The following is a 20,947-nucleotide window of genomic DNA, read 5'->3' on the forward strand; positions in this document are numbered from 1 at the left end:
CTCAGCCCCGCCGAGCCGTGCGGGGCCCGCGGGGGTGCGGAGCGGGGCTGGTTCGCGGCCCGAGCCTGCAAGGGGGAACAGCCCTTCGTTCTGCCTCCTCCTCTGAGCAGGTTTTGTTGCGGGCGAGGTATTTTGTGGGCTTTTCTGGCTTCACGCCGCGGCCCACGAGGTCCCGGGCCCGCAGGGGGAGGTGCCGCGTTCCCTCTGCCTCCCGCCTTTGCTCCTCGGGGGTTTGTGCTGCGCGGCCTCAATCTGCTTGTGCTGGTTCTCCAGACCTGCTAAATGCGGCGTTTGCTACCGCAGCCTTGTAGCTGAAGTGAACTGACTCTTCTCGTTAATATATGTATATATAACTTAGCATGTGATGCTAAATTAATGCTTTAAAGCATCGTTACGCCTCTGTATAATCAGTGTGTCCTGGTGGGCATGGTAAAAATCCTGCAGTCTTGCTCTGAAAGCAGCCTGCTTGTCTTAACAGTTTGTTGTGAAAGTTTCCCTCTCTCCGTGTAGGTGGATGTACGTGTGGCTTGTACATACACGCATAGTCTCTTTTTCACCCATTTTTAACCCATGCGCTTGCTCGGAAGGTGCAGAAGGTCTAACTGGTGGACTTGGTCACTGCTGTGCTCTCACTAGGCGTTTCCAGTTTTTCTCTACGGCAGGCATAGCCGTAATCAGTCATTATTCTTACTAATTTCTTACCAGAAATCCTTTTACTTCTCTGTCTCCTTCCTGTCTTACCATTAATAGAAAGTGTAGCGACTGTCACCAGGGATCCTACAACTTTTTAACTGAGAAGAAGGCAGGAAATGCAGGTTCCTCTTATTTCGATTAATAACTGACATATAGGTGAGTTGTCAGCTTAAAAATAGATCTGTGAGAAATACACAGTGCTCTCTGAGTAGCAGTGCTTGTCTTGATATATATTAAGGTAGGTAGAGTAATTTTACTCTCTGCTTCTGTCTTTCTAAACAATTTATCTAACCCTTGTCTTGAAGTATTTCTTCCATTTCCCCTTGCTGTTTTTTGTTAGTTTTTTCGTAATAACAAAGGCTGGTATTCAACTGCAATGTTTAGAAGTAAGCAAACAAAAAAACCCCGGGGAGTCATGTGAACGCCTGTAAGAGCCTTCCAGCCTTTATTCTGTCTTCAGTAGTGGCCAGGAATACATGCTCAGGGAAGATGAGCAGAACAGAGCAACTGTACATAAATGCATCCTCCAGAAATGTATTCAGACACAGGTTGCTGCTCCCTGCTTTCTTCAGCCAAAGGCTGTGTTTTCCTATTTAAAAATCCCATAGTGGATTTCCCCTCTATAAAATTCTTACTTTAACACCTGGAGACTGGCAGCATCTGCAGCAGCCTGTGGCAGCAAGGTCCATGCTGTTAACAGTAGGTCGTGTTGAGAACGTAAGAATGCTCTCTGCTGTGAATTTCCAGGTGATATCTCCATGTGGTGCACCCCAGTTTTTGGCTTGGAATAGACAGTGAGTCGTTGACTTCTGTTCTGCCTCTGCATCTCATAAGCTTCTAAACACCTGTCGGATCCAGGCTGAATAGTCACAGCCTGCTCTGTTACCTCTCGATAGGAAGTGTTGCCATAGCTTAGTTATTTATTGTCACTTTTTTGAAGCTTTCCTCGTTCTACCTTTGAGGCCTGGAGGGTCAGTACACAGGCTGAGTGATGCTTTCTGCATCCTCTTCAACTTCCTAACATCGGTTGTTGGGGAGAGGGACCCACTGCTTCTGTGAACTCAGACCTCTTCCTTTCTCCTCATAACTGTATTTTAAAATACCAAAAAGGTGGTAGTCAGTCCTGACTGGTGATGCTCAGCTCAGAGCTGGTCCTTTCTTATGTGAACTCAAAGTTAGTTTTCCCCCCCAAGTCCACCACTTGACTTTTTTGATTGCAGGATCACTCAGCCTTTTAAGTTCTTTTGAAAGTCTTCCGTAGGCCCATCTCTGTTACCCCAGAGAAGGTATTCATTTGCAAATGTAGATGACACCAGCACTTAACCCTCACATCAAGGCCCATGATGACAGCAAATTCCTTCCTCACTCTCCTCCTTTTCAGATTGTTCAACTGGTGATAATCAGCTCCAAACGTCTGTTTTCAGATTTTCTTAGGCTACTAATAGCATTTGGAACTCCTTGCCTGCTTTGTCTTGCTGGCACTGCATTTTGCAATTTTCTTAGGCTACTAGTAGCATTTGGAGCTCCTCCTGGCCTGCTTTGTCTTGCTGGCACTGCATTTTGCCATAGAATAACATGTATATATTATTTTATTAACTTTAAACATCTGATGATACAGATGGGTGAATAGTTTCATCTGTTCAGGATGACATTATTTCCCAGTGTTTTCCAAGGATGAGCAGTAATTAATCTCCTATTATTCTCCAACTCACCGTTTTGTTTTTTTTTTAGATTATTTTTTCCCTGTTTAAAAGCACCAAATTATTGGAAACCAATTAACATGTGTATAATTCGGTTGTATCAACACCACTCTTACTGGGTTTTTTTGTTTTGTTAAGATGGTGTGGTTGTCTCTGAACAACTGAAGAGCAACAACCTGGATGCAGAAGTTACGGAGTCAGAATTGGAAGCTGAAGAAAAAGAAATAGAGGAAGAATCCACAAAGGAATCCGATAGCAACATTTTGGATGTATCATCTGACTATCTAAGAGGTTTGCTATTAAACTCTTAAGAATATTTGCATTGTTTGCTTGAGAAAAGGTAGAAATAGTGGGGAAGAAAGGTAATGTGGGAAATCTCATTTTCCATGCATCCAGTGGGTATGGATACTTTTCCCCATGCCTCTGAGTGAAATGTTTTCCTAAGGCATTGGAAATATCTTTCCAATGAGATACCATTTTCCCCTCATTGAAATTTCTAGAAATCCCAGCAGAAATTTGCACATACATAGTGACAGAAGAGAAGTCAAGGTTAAGTGAGGTATGATCTACATCAGGCTCTGATGCTCAAAGCATCACAGAGAGCAGAGGGATCTGTTGGATCTAAGTGCAGAATTAAGAGCTAGAAATAGCTTTTAACTCTAGCTTTAAAACTCACCTCTTTATCTTGAGCATATTGATCAATTGCTGGCTTTGATTCCCCTCACAACGAGAATGACCTTGTGGGGCTGGAGCATGTCCAGGGAAGGTCAGCAAAGCTGGAGAAGGGGCTGGAGCACAAGTCTTAGGAGGAGCAGCTGAGGGAGCTGGGGGTGTTCAGCCTGGAGAAAAGGAGGCTGAGGGGAGACCTGGACAGAGGTTGGAGCGAGGTGGGGTTGGTCTCTTCTCCCATGTAGCCAGTGATGGGACTAGAGGAAATCGCCTGAAGTTGTGCCATGGGAGGTTTAGATTGGATATTAAGAAAAATTAATTTGCTGGAAGGATGGTCAAGCATTGGAACAGTCTGCCCAGGGCAGTGGTGGAGTCACCTTCCCTGGAAGTGTTAAAAATATGCGTAGACTTGGCACTTCTGGTTTAGTGTGGGCACAGTGGTGTTTGTCGATGGTTAGACTTGATCATCTTTGAGGTCTTTTCCAACCTTAATGATTCTGTCATTCTACAGAAGAAAACCTGAAGGCTGATCTTGGGAAAACATCATAAAGGTTTAAAATCACTAGAGAATCACTATTACTGTAAACTGGGGTGTTCTGTGTGCTGAAACCAGTTAAACTGGTTTTAGCCAATCCTCCTTTGTGCCCATTGATTGATAAGTTAAAAAATCAGGAGGTAAATTTAAAAGTTAAACAGTCTCCTAAGGGCTGGGGAAGGTATCCTGGCTGTACAGTGAGTAATTGTTACTTACAGTTGGACCACTTCTAGCGGGTGCCTCAGTTTTGCCAGGCAGTTCATAGGATGTTTTTATACTGCTTTGTGTTTGATTTGCATTCACTAACAATGCCAAGCAGTAAAATCAGGAGTACATGGAATGTGACTTGTTTTTACAAATGCGGGTCTTTCCAATTTGAGAAATTTGATGTGTGTCAGCATTGAGAAGCAAGTAAAAAGATACGGAAATACATGAATCTTATTAAAGAACTATTCTAGGGATTAGTTTTGTAGTCGCTCCCTCTACCAAGGAAATTAATAGATACAAGCAAGTGTTCCAGTTGGGACTACACTCATTCTCCCGTAGTGTTAGATTTGAAATGATGTATAGAAAAGCAGCAGTAAATTAAAAATAATTGTTTAACTAAAAGTGTTTAATTTCTCAATATCTGTGCTTTTCAGAGAAACATATTTCAATTCAAAGACACCTTGCTGACCTAGCAAAACTAGCTGACCTGAGAGAAGGTGAGTGTACTGTGGCAGTGTCCCAGAACACAGCTCTTCGTGTTACAGGTATTTACGTTTTTTTTCTTAGCTTGTATTTTTGAAACACCAAGCATGTTTATAATGGTTGAACATGAGGGGTGTCACAAAAAGTAACTTCATGATTTTACTTTCCTTACGGAATGTTGTAGTTCCTTCAGTAAATTTAAGGCCTTAATGATTCCTTTTCATCTTTTTCCTCTGCATTGTATCCCTACTAACCTTGGCAATGTGCAAGGATCAGCAACATGTTGTAGTTTGTAGTCTCATTTTATTTTACTTCAAGTGCCACAGTAACAGGGAAGCGAAGTGTTGTCTTTGCAGTGTTTAAATTTCAGTTTGAATAAATACCTAGTCTGGTTTGGATGTTTTCTTCCCCTCTGTTTTAAGGAAATCATCCAGGTCTGCAAGGGCTCTGCATCACACAGCTCTTGTGCCTTAATCGTACTTTAGAGTGGCCACTGGTGGAAACAGTAGCCTACCTTCATGTCTCTATAATTTTACTAATAAATATACAAAATACTTCAATAGAGTTTGTTCCACCTTTCATGAGATAGATCATAAGTGTCCAGTAAGTCTCTGGTACTTGGAGCTGTTGCTCTATGTAAATCCATGGTAGTGAAAAGAAATTCATTATTCCTTTGTCTGTTCTCAATAGGATTATTTTTTTTTTTCTTCTACCATCCATGTTAATGACCTGACTTGTATTTATTACCATCATCTCATGTATTTGATTTACTCAGTAAATCATCTTTTTTACGGCTTAAAAAAGATAATAGGTGCTTTTTTCTATGTAAAAGATTCACACTTGGGGGTTTGTTTGAAACATTGCAAGTCTCTAGACTTGAATAAAATTCTGTTATTCTGCAGTACTCAGAAGTTTCACTGGCCTCGTGTTGCTGGAGTGAAAAATACTAGAAAACAAAAACTAAAGGCTCTAGGAGTTGATATGTAAAGTAATAGTGGGTCTTGTCTACCTTATGCAGAGCAGAAAGAGGCAATCCATAAATGTGAAGTTTGTGTGTGCCTGCAATAGAATATTCCCTGGGGAATGAATCTCTACGTCCCATTGACAGAGAGACCCTTTATTAACCCCCCCTTTTTTTTTCCTCTCTTAACATGCATCTCTGTTACCATCAGTAGTAACTGCATTGCAGATGTTTCTCATGCTTCTTCTTTACCTGTGTTTTCAGAGGAAAAGAAGCCTTGTCCACTGTGTCCTGAGGAGAAGTTCAAAGCTTGTTATGGTCATAAGCTCCATCGTCACCTTCAGAATTTGCACTGGAAAGTTTCTGTTGAATTTGAAGGTAATGGCAGTCATATTTGAATAGTAAATACTGAAAGAAATTGTGGACTTGTAGGACGTTGTTCTGTGTTTCATCTTCTAAAATTCCTCCTGACTTAAGCATCTTGTTACCAGCTTTGAACTAGAACCGTATTTTGACATAATGAATTTTGTCCTGAAGTGTAAAATACAAATGTAAAATAGCTCTGTGTTCTGCAAGCCAAAGTAGTTACACTTGTGCTTTTTCTGTTTTTAAAGAACTAGGTGTATGAGTCTGTGGGAAATAATTAGAAGATGGACAAGATTAAAGTTAAAATTATCTGATTGAAGCTCTGGTTTTGTGTGCACTAGGAGATGCACTTTTTGTTGTGTTTTACTGTGTTGGTTTGGGGGGTTTTTTTGTCTTTAAACCATGGAACATATTTTTAATAGGAGCATTCACAGAAGTATTTTAGCCAGGTAACAATGCTTTTGTAAAATAGTCACAAGTACTTTTGAAAGTTATATACCATAGAGCCTGAAGACTTGCCATAGAGTGCTAACAGGCTTATTAAAATTAACTGCTTGTATGTAAGTTTTTCATGTTTTAAAAATTTGTAATGTGTAATTAGCTTATAGATTTCTCTGTGTGGAAGGTGAGTTTGTCATATAAATGGTAATGGCCTCTTGGTGCTGTCTTTAATGTGGGTAATATTCGGGAATTTGAAATGAGACCATGCATTAAAAATAGGGAACATTTTTATTTTGAGTTTGTGGTGCAGGACATATGCATTGTCTTTACTTACTTTGCTGTGATGTGACAAGAATTTGTTTTCCAGGGTACAGAATGTGCATCTGCCACTTATCTTGTCATCCAGTAAAACCAAACCTCATTGGAGACCAGGTAAAAATGCTGAATTGCAGAACTACTTATCCTACCAACTGGGGAAAATGGGTGATTTAGGACAACTGTTGTGATCTGCTTAGTCTCAAAATACATCTTGCTACCCAGTGTGAGATACCAGAAGTTTTTCAGTCCAGATAAGAAGTATCTGATACAATCTTTGAGCAGTTGAATTTAGTTGTACCTCTCTCTTCCTTCGGTGGGTGGCTGGCTGGGTCACGTGGGACACTGTCCCACTTTGGAGTAAGCAGCAGCTTTGTGTGGAAGAGAGGAAGGGCTTGTTAGGCCAGACAGTGGGTGCTGCTCCATTCCTTCTCTTCACGGTAAGTGTGTGGAGAATTGGCAGAGGTGAGTGGGTTGTGGTGCTGTGCCTGGTTAGTTGTGCTGTACTGGCTCTGCACATGTGGTTATTGACAGTCTGTGGCTGTAGACTGAGTATTTAGGGTGTGCTGGAGGTGACCAGACAGGTGACACTTCTTCAACTACCTGTGTACAGGAATAGTTCTACTTTTGCCATGTTTCTGTATCCTGACACTTCATGTTCTCTGTTTTGCAGGCATTCTCAAAGATGGGAGCCCATTACCACTGTATCATCTGCTCAGCAACCATCACACGGAGAACGGACATGATAGGTCATATTAATCGTCATGTCAACAAAGGAGAAACTGAATCAAGGTTTATTACAGGTAGGTTCTTCCTTTGAGGAAACATTCCATCTTTTTATACTACCTAGCATGTGGGATAAGTATGATGTGGGTGAGAGACATGAGAAAAATTCCAAAACAAATGTAGATAGGAGAAAGCTACCTCTAATATTTCAGAACTGTTTTCTCCTCAAAGGTGTAGTTAGCAGTGTTGTGATGTAGTTTCTGTATTGATCAGCTACTCTGTTCTTACTGATAAATAATATTCTCATTAAATCAGTTTAATGTTTAAAATACAGGTTTCTGTCTCCAAAAGAATGGAGGATATAGAATCTGTGACACAAAATCTGTATAGAGAATCTGATGCCTATTTGGCTGTGTGTGTTTGTAAATCAGTCCTGAGTAAATCTCTGCAATCTGAAAATACTTTGCTAGTTATCCAGCCTGTATCAGCATGGATTCACAAAAAAAGGTTACATTTTCAGTCCTGGAGAGTCATTACAGAGCTGTCTGTAGTTCTTTGGTAAATGACAATCCTGCCTAACTTTCTCAGACTTTTTGTTTCTAAACTTCTTAAACTGGAATGTAAGCATTTTACATAATTGGAATGCCAAATCTTTATTTTTGCAAGTTAGCTGTTGTCTACTGCTGTCAAGTAAAAAGTACATTATTGATAAGCTGGTGTGTAAAAATTAAGGGTTTGTTGTTTTGGTATTTTTGCTAAAGTCCAGACTGCTACTGTTGAAAACTGGTCTGTGTACTCGTACATATTTTATCTAGCTATAATAAAGATCAGACTGGAAGCTACAAGGGTCATGCTTATTTCTGTTGCCAATATGCAGCCTAGGAGTGGTAGTTTAATGTCTTGGGATCAGCTTGCATGTCTAAGAAGTAGTAGGACCATCCATACCATTTTCCATACCTTTAACCTAGAGTTTGTGTTGTGAAGTACATCGATCCCTGCATGGTTCCCTTCAGAGCTGTTAGTAAGGAGTGGCCCATTTGTCATTATTTAACAAAATGCACGTGCCTGTTTTTCCTCACAGGGAGAGGAGAAATTCAGAGGTTGGGTACTTCATGCTTTGGAGGCACTTGAGCAGCACTTGGGGGGCTGTGAACGTGGTAGAGCAGTTCACAGACACAGTCTGTGAATCTGAAAGCGCTGAGAGAGGCAGGTTGAGCACTGCAAGGTGCCTGTTTGTTAATAGCTTTTCCTGGTCAGTCTGGGTAAATGTTGCTACTGTTGGACTGGGGATAAATTGCTTTGAGGAGTGGTGGGATGTGTTTACAGCTAGACAGCAGAGGTGGAAAGCTCCATAGAATCATAGAATCTTAGGGGCTGGAAGGGACCTTGAGAGATCATCTAGTCCAACCCCCCTGCCAGAGCAGGGTCACCTAGAGTACATCACACAGGAACTCATCCAGGTGGGTTTTGAATGTCTCCAGTGAGGGAGACTCCACAACCTCCCTGGGCAGTCTGTTCCAGTGCTCTGTCACTCTTACAGTAAAAAAATTTTTTCGGATATTCACCTTGAACCTCCTATGCTCCAATTTACACCCATTACCCCTTGTCCTATCACTGGTCATCACTGAGAAAAGCCTAACTCCATCCCCCTGACACTCACCCCTTACATATTTGTAAACATTGATGAGGTCACCCCTCAGTCTCCTTTTCTCCAAGCTAAAGAGACCCAGCTCCCTCAGCCTTTCCTCATAAGGGAGATGTTCCACTCCCCTAATCATCTTCGTAGCTCTGCGCTGGACTCTTTCGAGCAGTTCCCTGTCCTTTTTGAACTGAGGGGCCCAGAACTGGACACAATACTCCAGATGTGGCCTCACCAATGCAGAATAGAGGGGGAGGAGAACCTCTCTTGACCTACTAACCACACCCTTTCTAATGCACCCCAGGATGCCATTGGCCTTCTTGGCCACAAGGGCACATTGCTGGCTCATGGTCATCCTCCTGTCTACCAGGACCCCCAGGTCTCTTTCACCTACACTGCTCTCCAGCAGTTCAGCCCCCAACCTGTACTGGGACATGGTGTTGTTCTTCCCCAAATGTAAAACTCTGCACTTCCCCTTGTTGAATTTCATCATGTTTCTCCCCGCCCAACTCTCCAACCTATCTAAGTCTCTCTGAATGGCAGCACAGCCTTCTGGTGTGTCAGCCACTCCTCCCAGCTTAGTGTCATCAGCAAACTTGCTGAGGGTACATTCTATACCCTCATCCAGGTCGTTGATGAAGATGTTGAACAACACCGGTCCCAGCACCGACCCTTGTGGGACTCCACTAGTAACACACCTCCAACCAGATTCTACCCCATTGACTACAACTCTCTGACTCCTTCCTTTCAACCAGTTCCTAATCCACCTCACTTCCTGGTCACCAAACCCATACCTGATCAACTTATCCACAAGGATGCTGTGGGAGACGGTGTCAAATGCTTTACTGAAATCAAGATAAACCACATCTACCGCTCTACCATCATCTATCCACCTAGTAATTTCCTCATAGAAGGCTATGAGGTTAGTCAAACATGATTTACCCTTGATAAAACCATGCTGACTGCTCTTGATGACCCCCATGTCCTTGATGTGCCTGGAGATAGTGACAAGAACAAGTTGTTCCATCACCTTTCCAGGGATGGAGGTGAGGCTGACCGGTCTATAGTTACCCGGGTCCTCCTTCTTGCCCTTCTTGTAGACTGGAGTGACATTTGCTATCCTCCAGTCCTCAGGCACCTCACCTGTTGCCCATGATTTACTGAAGATGATGGAGAGTGGCCTAGCAATGACCTCCGCCAGCTCCCTCAGCACCCTTGGGTGCATTCCATCTGGACCCATTGATTTATGGATGTCCAGATTACTCAACTGATCCCTAACCCAATCCTCATCTACCATGTCAAACTCTTCCTCTATCTTGACTTCTTCTGGGGCTATATGAATCTGGGGCTCATAGGGAGACCCTGCAGGAGTGAAGACAGAGGCAAAGAAGGCATTCAGCACCTCTGCCTTCTTTATATCCTCTGTCACCAGGGCTCCCACCTCATTCCTCAATGGGCCAATATTGCCTCTAGTGCTAGTTTTGCTAGCTATGTATTTGAAAAAGCCCTTTCTATTATCCTTAACCTGACTTGCAAGGTTAAGTTCCAAGGAGGCCTTAGCTTTCCTAACTGCCTCCCTACATCCTCTGACAACAGTCCTATATTCCTCCCACGTGAAAGCTCCAGAAAGCTTGGTCTGCCAGACTATTGTATACAAAGCTGAAGTGCAGAAACTGACTGTCCCTGTGCTTGTGGTGTCTGTGCACATCCTGGGAAGCTGCTGGCTAACTTGCAGAGATCAAGGATTTTGAGGGATTTTTGCACTTCATTGATAGACATTCAGGCCTGTGCTAATGGGGTTTTAATGAATTAGCAATGTATTATGTTTGAACGAGCAAAACAAATGTGCTAAGCCTCAGGCTCAGAGCCTTGCTTTCTTAAATTTGAGTGGATACATAGGAGCCCCACTGAGAAACACATCTGGTGGCTTATGGGAAGAAAACTGTGGTAGAGCTTGAGCCTCATCTGCCATTCTTGGGACTGGAAGATACATAGTTGCCTGTACCTCCCCCCCATACTGATCCATGTGTGCCAGTTGGATTACTGCATAATCTAGACTCCATACTGTATGGGAGCAAATTTTCAATTCAATGTATCAATCATGTTCAATTCTCACTAACTCTTTCCTTCTCCCACAATTACTTTTAGTTCCTGCTCCCAAGTCTTCTCATGAAGTGCTGAAAGAATTGGCCACAGATGTGAAGGTTCTTCCCAACCACTCCACACCTCATAAAACAGATTCCTATTTTAATCCTAAAATGAAACTCAACAGGTGAGAGAAGAGGGAGTGGGAGGATGCACCAGAGGGGTGTTGAGTTTGTAGTGAAAAAGACTTTTGTGTTTTGAAAAGGAAATCCTGTGAACTTTTTGTTCAAAGGGCAGGAGAAATAGCATTGCTGAGCAATAAGATATGCTTCCTGGGATTAGAATTCTATTTGGAAGTGCTTTTAGTTTGTCTGTTTGGATAATTCCTGTTAATCTGGAAAGTTTTCCATTAGAAAACTCCTTTGACAAATAATGTTTAAACCCAAGAACACTATGTGGGAAATGCTATCATTTCTGAAACAATTGAGTATTTTTCTGTAACGAGCAATTTCTGGAGAACTGGATTCAAAAAGAACACACTTGGGAACTAACCTCATTGTATACACCTCAGATGTTTTTCTGTGAATCTTTGCAAGATACCATGGATACTCACTGTTCTCTCCCCTCTAGCTGAGCAGCAGATTACCTTTATTTATTATATACCTTTCTTTTGGGACTCAGATTCTTTAAAGTGTCTTTTCATTATTTGCATTAAAAATATGGAGAAAGAAACTGTCTTTCTAAGGAGAATCATAAAGTCACCCCTGTGCCTAAATGACAGCTGCAAGGTGTGAGCTTTAACACCAACACATGGGACTGGGCTTCAGCCTCTGTGACCCCTACTGTGCTCAGTGCTGGTAACATTTTGAGTATCCAGGTTTGAAGCTGGCTCAGATCCATTTGTGGCAGCTGAGATGTGCTCTGAAGAAGCCATTGTACCTTAGGTTATGGCCATGTCCAGAAGAAGAAGGCCTGTTCCTCAACACAGTGGAATTTCATTGCTCTGCAGTAGTTCCTGACGTCTTTTTAAACACTGAGCCGTTAGTAGGGTAGTATCAGGTTGTGTTGGGAAAGTAAGAAAAACACTATTTACTTTAGAATGATGTCCACTTTTTCCAGTATTAGGGGAACTAAGAAGTGGGTTCAGGGTCTTAACCTCATGAATGTCCTGCTGTAGCCTTCAACTTCTAAGGGTAGTTGAGGTTTTTGATTTACAGTTCTTCCATGTGAAAGTTTGGAGTTAAGCTTAAATGTTCTAGTACTGTATTCAAAGGAAGTATGTAAGGAAAAGGAAGGAAAAATGCTTTTTCAACTTACTTAGTATGATTTCTGTTTTCTAGGCAATTGATATTCTGTGCCCTAGCAGTTTTGGCCGAGGAACGGAGTCCAATAGAATGTTTGGATGCCTTTGGTGCCACTGGTAAAGTCAATTTATTTAATCTCTTGGTAATATTTGATAGTATGAAGCTGCAAAAATCAGTAAGAACTGACATTGCATATTAAAAAATAATGTGAGGCAATAATTTTTATTCCTTAGGCAAGCAGTCATTAGCTTCCATTAAAAAAAAACCAACATCCTTCAAGATTCTGGCATTAGGCCTTTAAAAAAAAAAAAAATAAATCAAAGTTGCCTTAATGCCCATAAAATGGCATTTTCCTAAACTCCTCACATCCAAGGTCCCTGTTCTCTTGTGACTCCCTGCTTGTGGACTTTGGCTGTGAAATCAACCCGTAGTTTAAAAATGGGGATGGATCCAGGCTTCTTTATCTGAATCCTCTTTTAGTTGATTATAAAAATCCTGAACACGAAGTAAATGTGAAGGACTTGGATCAGTGTCTATTAACCATCTGAAACAAAAATCTGGAGATGTGTGGATGGCTGCCTCAGTATCAACCAGCCACCACATAACACGAGGGCAGAGTTTAGAGCAGGAACTGCTCAGCATTTTGCATAAAAAAATTCTATAGTGAATTTATCCCCTTTCTGAACTAGGCCAGACTTCACAAATGCATCATGTCCTGCACGTCTGCCTTGTAATCACAGACTCCATTAGGAAAGTCAGCACTAAACACTTGGAGTCAGCCTAAAAATCTTCTCAGTAGCTGTTCCCATGTTTGTGTTGTATGGTGTTCTGTCCCAGGAGTCTGTCTGCCCTCCTGGAGCACGAAACAAGCTGAGGGGCTCTCCTGCAGTTCCTGGGTCCAGCTTGCTGCCAGAATCACAGGTGTTGTGGTCTATGGTCCCAGTTGGAGGAGGTGACAAATAGACTGTCCCTTTACAGACCCTGTTGTCACTCTGTGCTGAGGCAGAAGGTCACCAACATGTTTTTGTAGGAGCATGACATGATTTGCAACACACACTTCTGTATCCTAAGCATTTAGAAAGATAAATTTTCTTTTTGGAGGGTTCAGTGACCCAGAAACCATCTCGTTATTCTGTCACAGAGTTACAATTCTGTCTTTCCTTAGGTATAATGGGATTACAATGGGCAAAGCATCTCAGGAGTTCTGTGAAAGTTACAATTAATGATAGTAATGAAAATTCTGTGACAATGATTCAGGAAAACTGCCAGTTAAACAAAATGAAGGTGAAATTGATTACTAAGGAAGAAGGCAACAATGAAACTGTGGGAGACGGAGGAGAAAATACTGACACCATTGAGGTGACAAAAATGGATGCCAATGTTATAATGCACCTGAGAGCATTTGATTTTATGTAAGTGTTCAGTACTTCTGTTAATCATTTTCTGGTTTGATAATGATACACTCCACTCCATCTGCCAGTGTGTGATTATTTAGCAAAGTTGGAATGAGAGAAGCAACCAGCAGCCAAATCACTTGGTATTTTAAATGTAAATCTGTTGTCCCAGGAATGGGAACTTGTTTTAGAAATTGCTGGAAAAATATTAAGCCCTTCTGGCATCCAGAATGGACTGTGCATGAAAATTTTAAGCCAAAGTATATTTTGTACAACTTCATTGTCTGTTTGATAAAGATGAATTATGAATTTTTTTTCTTAAAACTTTCAGTTAGTTGAAAATCTAGACATTTGCATCTTGTTTGGTAGGACTTCATTGTATCTCTTGATTTAATCCATTTTGCAGCATATTAATTAAATTAATTAAATAAAATAAATTAATTGAATTAGGCTGGTTCTTGCAAGTTGGGTTTACAGATGTGTATATTCAAAACCTACACAGACAACAAAACTAGTTATTAGATTTTTTTTTTTATTGAGTAACATCCAGATCTAAGCTAATTAGTCAGCAGATATTCAGGCTAAAAATTAGTCTATTAAATACATAAACAGCAATGCATTCATTTAAGGATGTTTTTGTTTCTAGAAGTTTCCCTTAGTTTTAAGGATAAAGGAGAGCATCAGACCAGCAGTCTTGTAACATTGAACTAATTAGTGGGTTTGGATGAAAAAAATAAAATACTTGCTGGCTTGGCTGTAGTGTGTATTTTTTCAGCACAGTGATGCCCTGGCACTTTCAATTTGACACTTCAGTGTTCCAGAGATATTCATGAAAGGTGTGCTGTAAATTTTTGTTCTGTTTTCTGATTTTAAGTATGACAATAAGTGAAGCTTATAAAAGTGTTTTCCTGAGATTGAGGCTAAACTCTGGGGCGTCTATAGCTACTCAGTGGGACTTATTTTCTTTTCAGCCACTTGGACCCCTTTGGAACTTCTGTGAATTACCTGGATTCTGCCTTTAGGAATGTGAGAAATCTTGGAATTGTGTCCTTGACATCCACAGACATCAGTTCTCTCTATGCCAAGGCTCAGCACGTTGCCCTGCGCCATTACGGATGCACTATTGTCAGAACCGAGTACTACAAGGAACTGGCAGCCAGAATAGTCATTGCTGCTGTGACAAGGTACTGCTGAGACAGATTTGCTCTAGTTCTGCTAGAAACTTAATTACAAAAAGAATTAATAATACAAAACTTGCAGACTGCTGCTGGAGGTTCTATATGTTCAGTTTCCAGAATGCTTTAATTCTAAAAGCCAAACTTCTTGATATAAAAATTAATGTTTCATATTTTGTGTGCTGCTGGGGAATAATGCCATTTTAAATTAAAAGGCTGGGCCAGGTGAAAAGGCATTAAGAGGGTAGGGGTTTGGGATGGTGGGCAGGGTTTTCTGGTGGTGAGAGGGTTGGTAATGAACAAAGTAATCCCCAGACTTGCCTATCTGTGAACTTTTGTTCCTCAGTAAATTTTGTGGTCATTTTAGTGCTTCGTAAGACTTTGTAAATACTAAATAAACTGCTTGGGTGGCTTCTAGCTCAGCATTACAGGTAGACTTGTTTTACTGGAAACTGATGTTCAGTTCAGGTTCTTATGCTGGAGGTTAAAAAGATAGATGTAACTACTAGTTTGTGAAATTAGTCATTTACTCTCAGTAAATTCAGTCTGTTAAATAATTGAAGACCTAAAATCTGGTCCCTAATTGGGGAAAAAAAGATACAGACAAGAGGGTGGGACAACTGTTCAGGAAAGACAGAGGGATGAAATAAAGTGTGCAGAGGTCATCTGAATGGCAGAGCAAAAAACCTGACTTTTTTTTGTTTAGATTTTATTTCTCTATTTCCCTACATATGTGAAGTTGTTCCCTGCAGAACATTCTTAGTTACAGATATGCTGCTCAAGCAAAAGTTCTGATTGTGCTCTGGGTTACATGCTTCAACTGCCCTGAAGATTTCTTCTTCTTGATGCTCTTCAGGAATGGCTCTCCTGCCTTCCCACAGTCCTTATTTGATTAAGATTCAATGATTCACCATCATGTGTGTCCCTCTATGTTTTTGCTTTCTTGGAATTTCATTTAGCATGGTTATATTTTTGTTACAATATCCTGGCAGGCATTTGGATAGAAATGGCTGGTAGGCATTTGGATAGAAAGATGATGCAGATGGCAGACCAGGATTTCTAGACATGATAAAAATCAGTAAAACAAGATTTGCTTAGCTTTAGACAAAACTAGGCACTTAAGAATCAACACTTTCTCCTGGTGACCTTCTCAGATCTTTAGTATCTCTAGAAAGTGGATGAGTTCAAGAATCTTGCAGCAGGTTCAGGTCTCTGTGGCAATCTGCTGATTTCAGTACAGTGTGGTTTTGTGTTTGTTTTTTCTTCACAGAGCTGCAGCTCGCTGTAACAAAGGCATTGAAGTTTTACTGGCAGTAGCTCTAGAACATTTTGTTCTAGTAGTGGTCAGAGTTTTAAGGGGACCATCTTCTGCAGATGATTCAGCCAAGAAAATAAGATACCTCATCCATTGCCAGTGGTGTGAAGAGAGAATTTTTCAGAAAGGGGGTAATATGGTAGAAGGTAAATGAATTTTCCTTTGTACTTCCTACAAGTACTTCCTAGATAACTGTATCTTTGTTTTGTGCTTGTTTGGGCTTTGTTTATATTTCCATCCCTTTAGTAAAGTAGTCATTCCCTTGAATGGAACAAAGAGGTGGAGGTGCTATGAGATATGAGGTGGAGAAGGTACCATGCTTTATGGGAGTGGGTTAGATTTGTTGTCTGCATGGATTTTGCTGTAAACATACAGGATATATTCCAGCTAGCTGTAGCTGCTGGGATGCCTGATAACCACAATGATCTCTCCTTCCAGTGAAGGGCAAGAAGAGTGGGACAGTCTTTGCCACCATTTTGTTCCTCCATACAGTAGCAGCTTGATAGATTCAGTGTCAGGTTGCTTTTCTCCTGTTTCATTTACCTTAAAACCTAGTGGCTTAAACAGCATCACCTTCCCCTCAGGTGAGGATGTATGTTCTGCCTGGCCTGGGGCAGGATCTGTACCTGCCTGATAGAAACACCTTGCCTCAGCAGGTTGGGTAGGAAAGGAACACTCTGTTAATTCCTGTAATTCATCTATCACTTAGTGATAAATGGTGGCAGCCTTTCAGTTAAAAAACAGCTCTTTGTGGGCTGTCTCTGTACAGGAGTTAGCCAAAGGTAGGAGACTAAAATAGTGTGAATGAATGGGAAAGGAAAAACCTTGTATCAAAGTTACAGGTTCTTGGATATGTAACTGCCAGCTGGTGTGGTCTTCCAGTGCCCTCCTCAAATTCAGGTGCATGAGCTTGTTATTATAAAGATCTTTAAAAATTAGACAAAGTTCTAAGAACAGAAATTAAAAACTGCTAAGTACAGTGTTACTGTAGGGATCTTAATGGGTAAATGAGTGTTGGCTTTATGCCCTGATTGCAAGTGAGCTTAGCAGACTTGTAGGTAAGCTGCATTCTGTAGATTTAATTGGCTGATGTCTATTTTTTTTGTTGGTAATTACTGTTAACCTGGACAGTTACTTAGACATAAGTTTAGGAAGGCTAATTATTTCCTTGTTACTTGAAATCTGCCAAGAAACGTGGGAAGTTACATGGCTTTGTTTTTTTCTCTTCATGGTTTAACAACGATTAAATATCAAGTCATTGGTTGCTAAATTCTCGTATGCAGTGCTTGGCAGGAATGAGAACTGTCACACTTCTGCTGTTGCTTGGCCTTCCAGATACCCCCACTGAAGCCTCCCTAGTGAAGTGGGCCTTGCTGACTATTTATAAAAACTTGAATCCTGTTTTTCTGTTGCAGAAAACCCCTATCAGCAGCTGCCTTGTGATTGTCATGGCAGCATGCCTGGGAAGACAGCAGTGGCTCTTGGTCCCCTCTGGTAAGCTCAGAACACAATACAGAATCTGAGACTAGTTTCAAACCAGTTAATAACTAGTAACAAACTTGCTTTACATTTGACATTCAGTGCAATGTAGGTAGTATGTCCTGCACAGGAGAACCTGGCTGTGTTCTCCTCTACTTGCCAAATGTTAAGCAACTCTTTATTACTCTCTATTTGTGGAGAATTTATTTAGTAAATCCTTGCATGTGTTAACAGCAGTAAATTATACATTGCCTGATAACTAATACTTAGAATTTTCTCTTGAATGAAACAAAGATATATCTTTTTGCTAAAGGTCTTTTAACCATTTCAAAGCAGTATTAAAAATGGTAGTCAGTTGGCAGTATCTTTCTGGGATGGGTTAAACGATTTCCTCAGCATAGCAGGGCAGAAATAAAATTATCATTCTTGTAATCTTGATTTTTTTTAAGACCAATGCTCCTGTCCTTGGAAAAAAAAAAAAAAAAAAAAAAGCCACTTGATCTTGTTAAGAACACAGCCAGCCTGGTGCAGCACTTTGGAGCAATGAACCTGCTGATCCATTTGGGCAAGAGATTTTTGGAGAGCAACTTTTTTGCTTTCATTATGAAGTTGTAACTTTTCACTTGTCTTGCATTTTATAGGTCAGGAGGCCTCTTTAACACTGGGTTCCTGAGAAAAATGTTGTTTGAGGCTGTCCAGTATGGTTTAGATGAAGTTCAGCCACTTCTGAAGACATTAGTTTGTGAAGCAGAGTGCACAACTTCAAAGCATTTGTCTACCCACAGTTCCTACGATGAGAACAAACAAGGTAAGAAAAATGGCCGAGTGTTCAGAAGAAGGACTGGCTTCATGGCAATGCAGAGAGGTGCTGCTTTTTGCCAGCTTCCTACTGTATGAAACTGAATGCAGTGTGGGACTTGTCAGCTCTTGGCTGCTGGTCTCTGCTGCTGTAAAAAGAGGTCTGTCACAGGCAGATCTTTAAAGCAAATAGATCCCAAAGCAAATAAACACAACACAGGCTGGTTGCCCAGCAGAAATCCCATGTGTTCCCTGAAGGAGATGGAAATACTAAGTTCTTTGGTGTGTCCAATCCCCACCTGAGATCATGTGCTATTAGGAAGAGAGGACTGCAGCTGCCATGCTCTGCATACTCTGCAGGGATTGCAAATCAGTGTGCTAAAAGAAAGGGCTTTCTGTACAGGAATGCCATTCTACTCCTTAAATTACATCATGTTTTCAATAGCCCCAAGTTCAAGTTACTGACTCAGTAAGTAAAAGTTACCCACATCTGTTTCTTACTACACTTCCTTCTTGAGGCCAGAATGTGGTATTACTTGTTTTGTTTAATAAGGCATTTTGCTGTCTTACAGTAGAATTAATTTTTACTTTTAATTGTATTCTAGAAGAGTGTGGTGTATATATTAAAGCACCAAATAATTCTGCAGAATCCTACTTGCTACATGGTAAGTAGATAATTTTGGTGTAGCTCTAGCAGTTTCAAATTAAACTGTAGTTTAAGTAATAGCTAAGCAAACCTAGTGTTCACATTTTTTTATATTTAACTATACTGGTACTCGGGAGTTTTCTTCCCACTGAATACTGATTTTACTTCACCTTCATCCAGAATCATATTTACCTGGTAAAAGCAGAATTCTGAGTACTCCATGAAGCCTGCTTGACTTAGTACTGAAAATTGCACGTTAATTAAATTCAGGCTAGATTTTAACTTGGCAAAATACCGATTTCCACAAGCAGACACAAAGGTGTAGTTGCTACGTGGCTTGTTTCTGTATGTACTCACCTAGCTTCACTGGCATTTTTTGTGCTCCAGGCAAAAGAAAAAGTGAGGAGGTGATTCGGAATGCAGCCAAGAGACAGAAAGCTGAGCACAGTGCTGAGCACCCTGCTTTTTACTACAACATCCACAGACACAGCATCAAAGGAACAAACATGCCAAAGTAAGGGTTCTAAGTTCCAGTCTTGCATGACTGTGACAACAGTTTTACAAGCTGAGTGAGCCTTATCACTATTAACTTTTTTTTTTTTTTTTCCAGGTTAAATAAGTTCCTAAACTATCTCTCAGAAGCTGGATACAGAGTAAGTAGAACTCACTTTGATCCTATGGGAGTTCGCACAAACGCGCCCTTGGCCCAATTTAAGACTATTCTTATGAAGTACAGCACTCCCACATACACGGGGGGCCAGGCAGAAGGGCCTGTCCATCTAACTGAAGATGTCCAGGCAGGAGAACCTGTTCAGGCTGCCACAGAAAATGCTGGGTTTCTGGAAGATGATAAATCTGGCATTTCTGCTGCTGTGTTCACAAAAAACTACCCTACGCACTGTGCAGCTGATTAATGCAGATCAGGAGACTACAGACTTGCAAGCACACCCTGTTGGAGTGAGCCAGTACTTCTTACCAAACTGGATTTTAAAAAATTTGAGTTGCCTGCCCTTTTATTTTGAAAATACGTTTTAGAATTCTGTAGCAGAACCTGCCCCTGGTTGCAGCATGTGTGGTCTAGTTACTTACTGTGAGAAGGTCTCCAAGACAGAGACTTGCTTTTCTGCTCAGGTCCACTTTGACACTGAGGCACTGTGATTGCTCATGAGTCTTTGTTAAAGCTCAGAATCCAGAAGGTTGGATGGGGCCAGAAGTCTTAAGCATTTCTGAGTATGAGGTGAATGTGAAATGAAATATTCCTAAAATAAATCATTCCTAAAACCTGACTGGTTACAATTCAGAGAGGTCATGTTAAGATGATAAAATATTGCTGGATAAAATGTGATCTGAGTTTAAGCAAGCTAGAAAATCCTGACTCGGTGCACCTCTGGCTCCAGAGTGGATGTGTAGTTTGGCATTCATTTCTGTTTCCCTAGTTCTGCCTACATGCAAGGACCTGACAGGACAGAAAGGAATTAGTCCCATGACTGTTACTCAAACCTCATTTTATAACCAAACTTTAGTGAACTGTTTTAACCCCAGTAAGTAGTTTGTTCAGAGACTGTGTTTGGCTGAGAACTGCAAAAAGGTGCAGCGAGAGGGCACCACAAGCTGAAGTGGTAGGTGAGGTTTTGCTATGAATTTGTCAGTAAAGCAATCTGAGCTGTTGAAAAAGGTCTCTTCTGTGAATGAGCAAAGATGCTGTGTGTTGGAAGTTGGTTCTGGTTTCCTTAAATACATGGCAGCATTCCAACCAAATAAGCTTGACTTGGTCGGTTCTTTCCCCCAGAAACCTGCCAATTTACACTGGAATTGGGAACTGGCTGCTGCAGTTTTTCACAGCTTTGGTGTTGAGCCTGGCCCTTGGTGCCAGGTTTACCCCAGAGCAGAGTGTGAGGGGTGGTTATTCTTATTTGTCCTTCTCTGAAACTTCACAGTATGGGTCTTGCTTCTGTACTTCAGCACCAACCAAGAGTCTCATGACTGATGTCTTCTAATCATGCAAAATTTCTTAAG

At 41.1% G+C, this 20,947-nt stretch overlaps 1 protein-coding gene across 1 annotated transcript; it reads left to right on the plus strand.

Moving 5' to 3' along the window:
- The first annotated feature begins 2,554 nt into the window (after positions 1-2,554).
- Positions 2,555-19,845, plus strand: TRMT1L (tRNA methyltransferase 1 homolog (S. cerevisiae)-like). The gene is made up of 15 exons (XM_009997848.1): positions 2,555-2,684; positions 4,239-4,349; positions 5,513-5,626; positions 6,423-6,487; positions 7,044-7,173; positions 10,884-11,007; positions 12,161-12,240; positions 13,290-13,536; positions 14,490-14,702; positions 15,964-16,154; positions 17,424-17,502; positions 18,129-18,295; positions 18,891-18,950; positions 19,319-19,445; positions 19,542-19,845. Exons 4-15 carry the CDS (start codon positions 6,431-6,433, stop codon positions 19,843-19,845), a joined length of 1,779 nt encoding a protein of 592 aa, XP_009996150.1. The 5' UTR covers positions 2,555-2,684; positions 4,239-4,349; positions 5,513-5,626; positions 6,423-6,430.
- Positions 19,846-20,947: the final 1,102 nt, after the last annotated feature.

The sequence above is a fragment of the Chaetura pelagica genome, unplaced genomic scaffold (assembly GCF_000747805.2).
Source record: "Chaetura pelagica isolate M959 unplaced genomic scaffold, ChaPel_1.0 scaffold655, whole genome shotgun sequence".
Taxonomy (NCBI): domain Eukaryota; kingdom Metazoa; phylum Chordata; class Aves; order Apodiformes; family Apodidae; genus Chaetura; species Chaetura pelagica.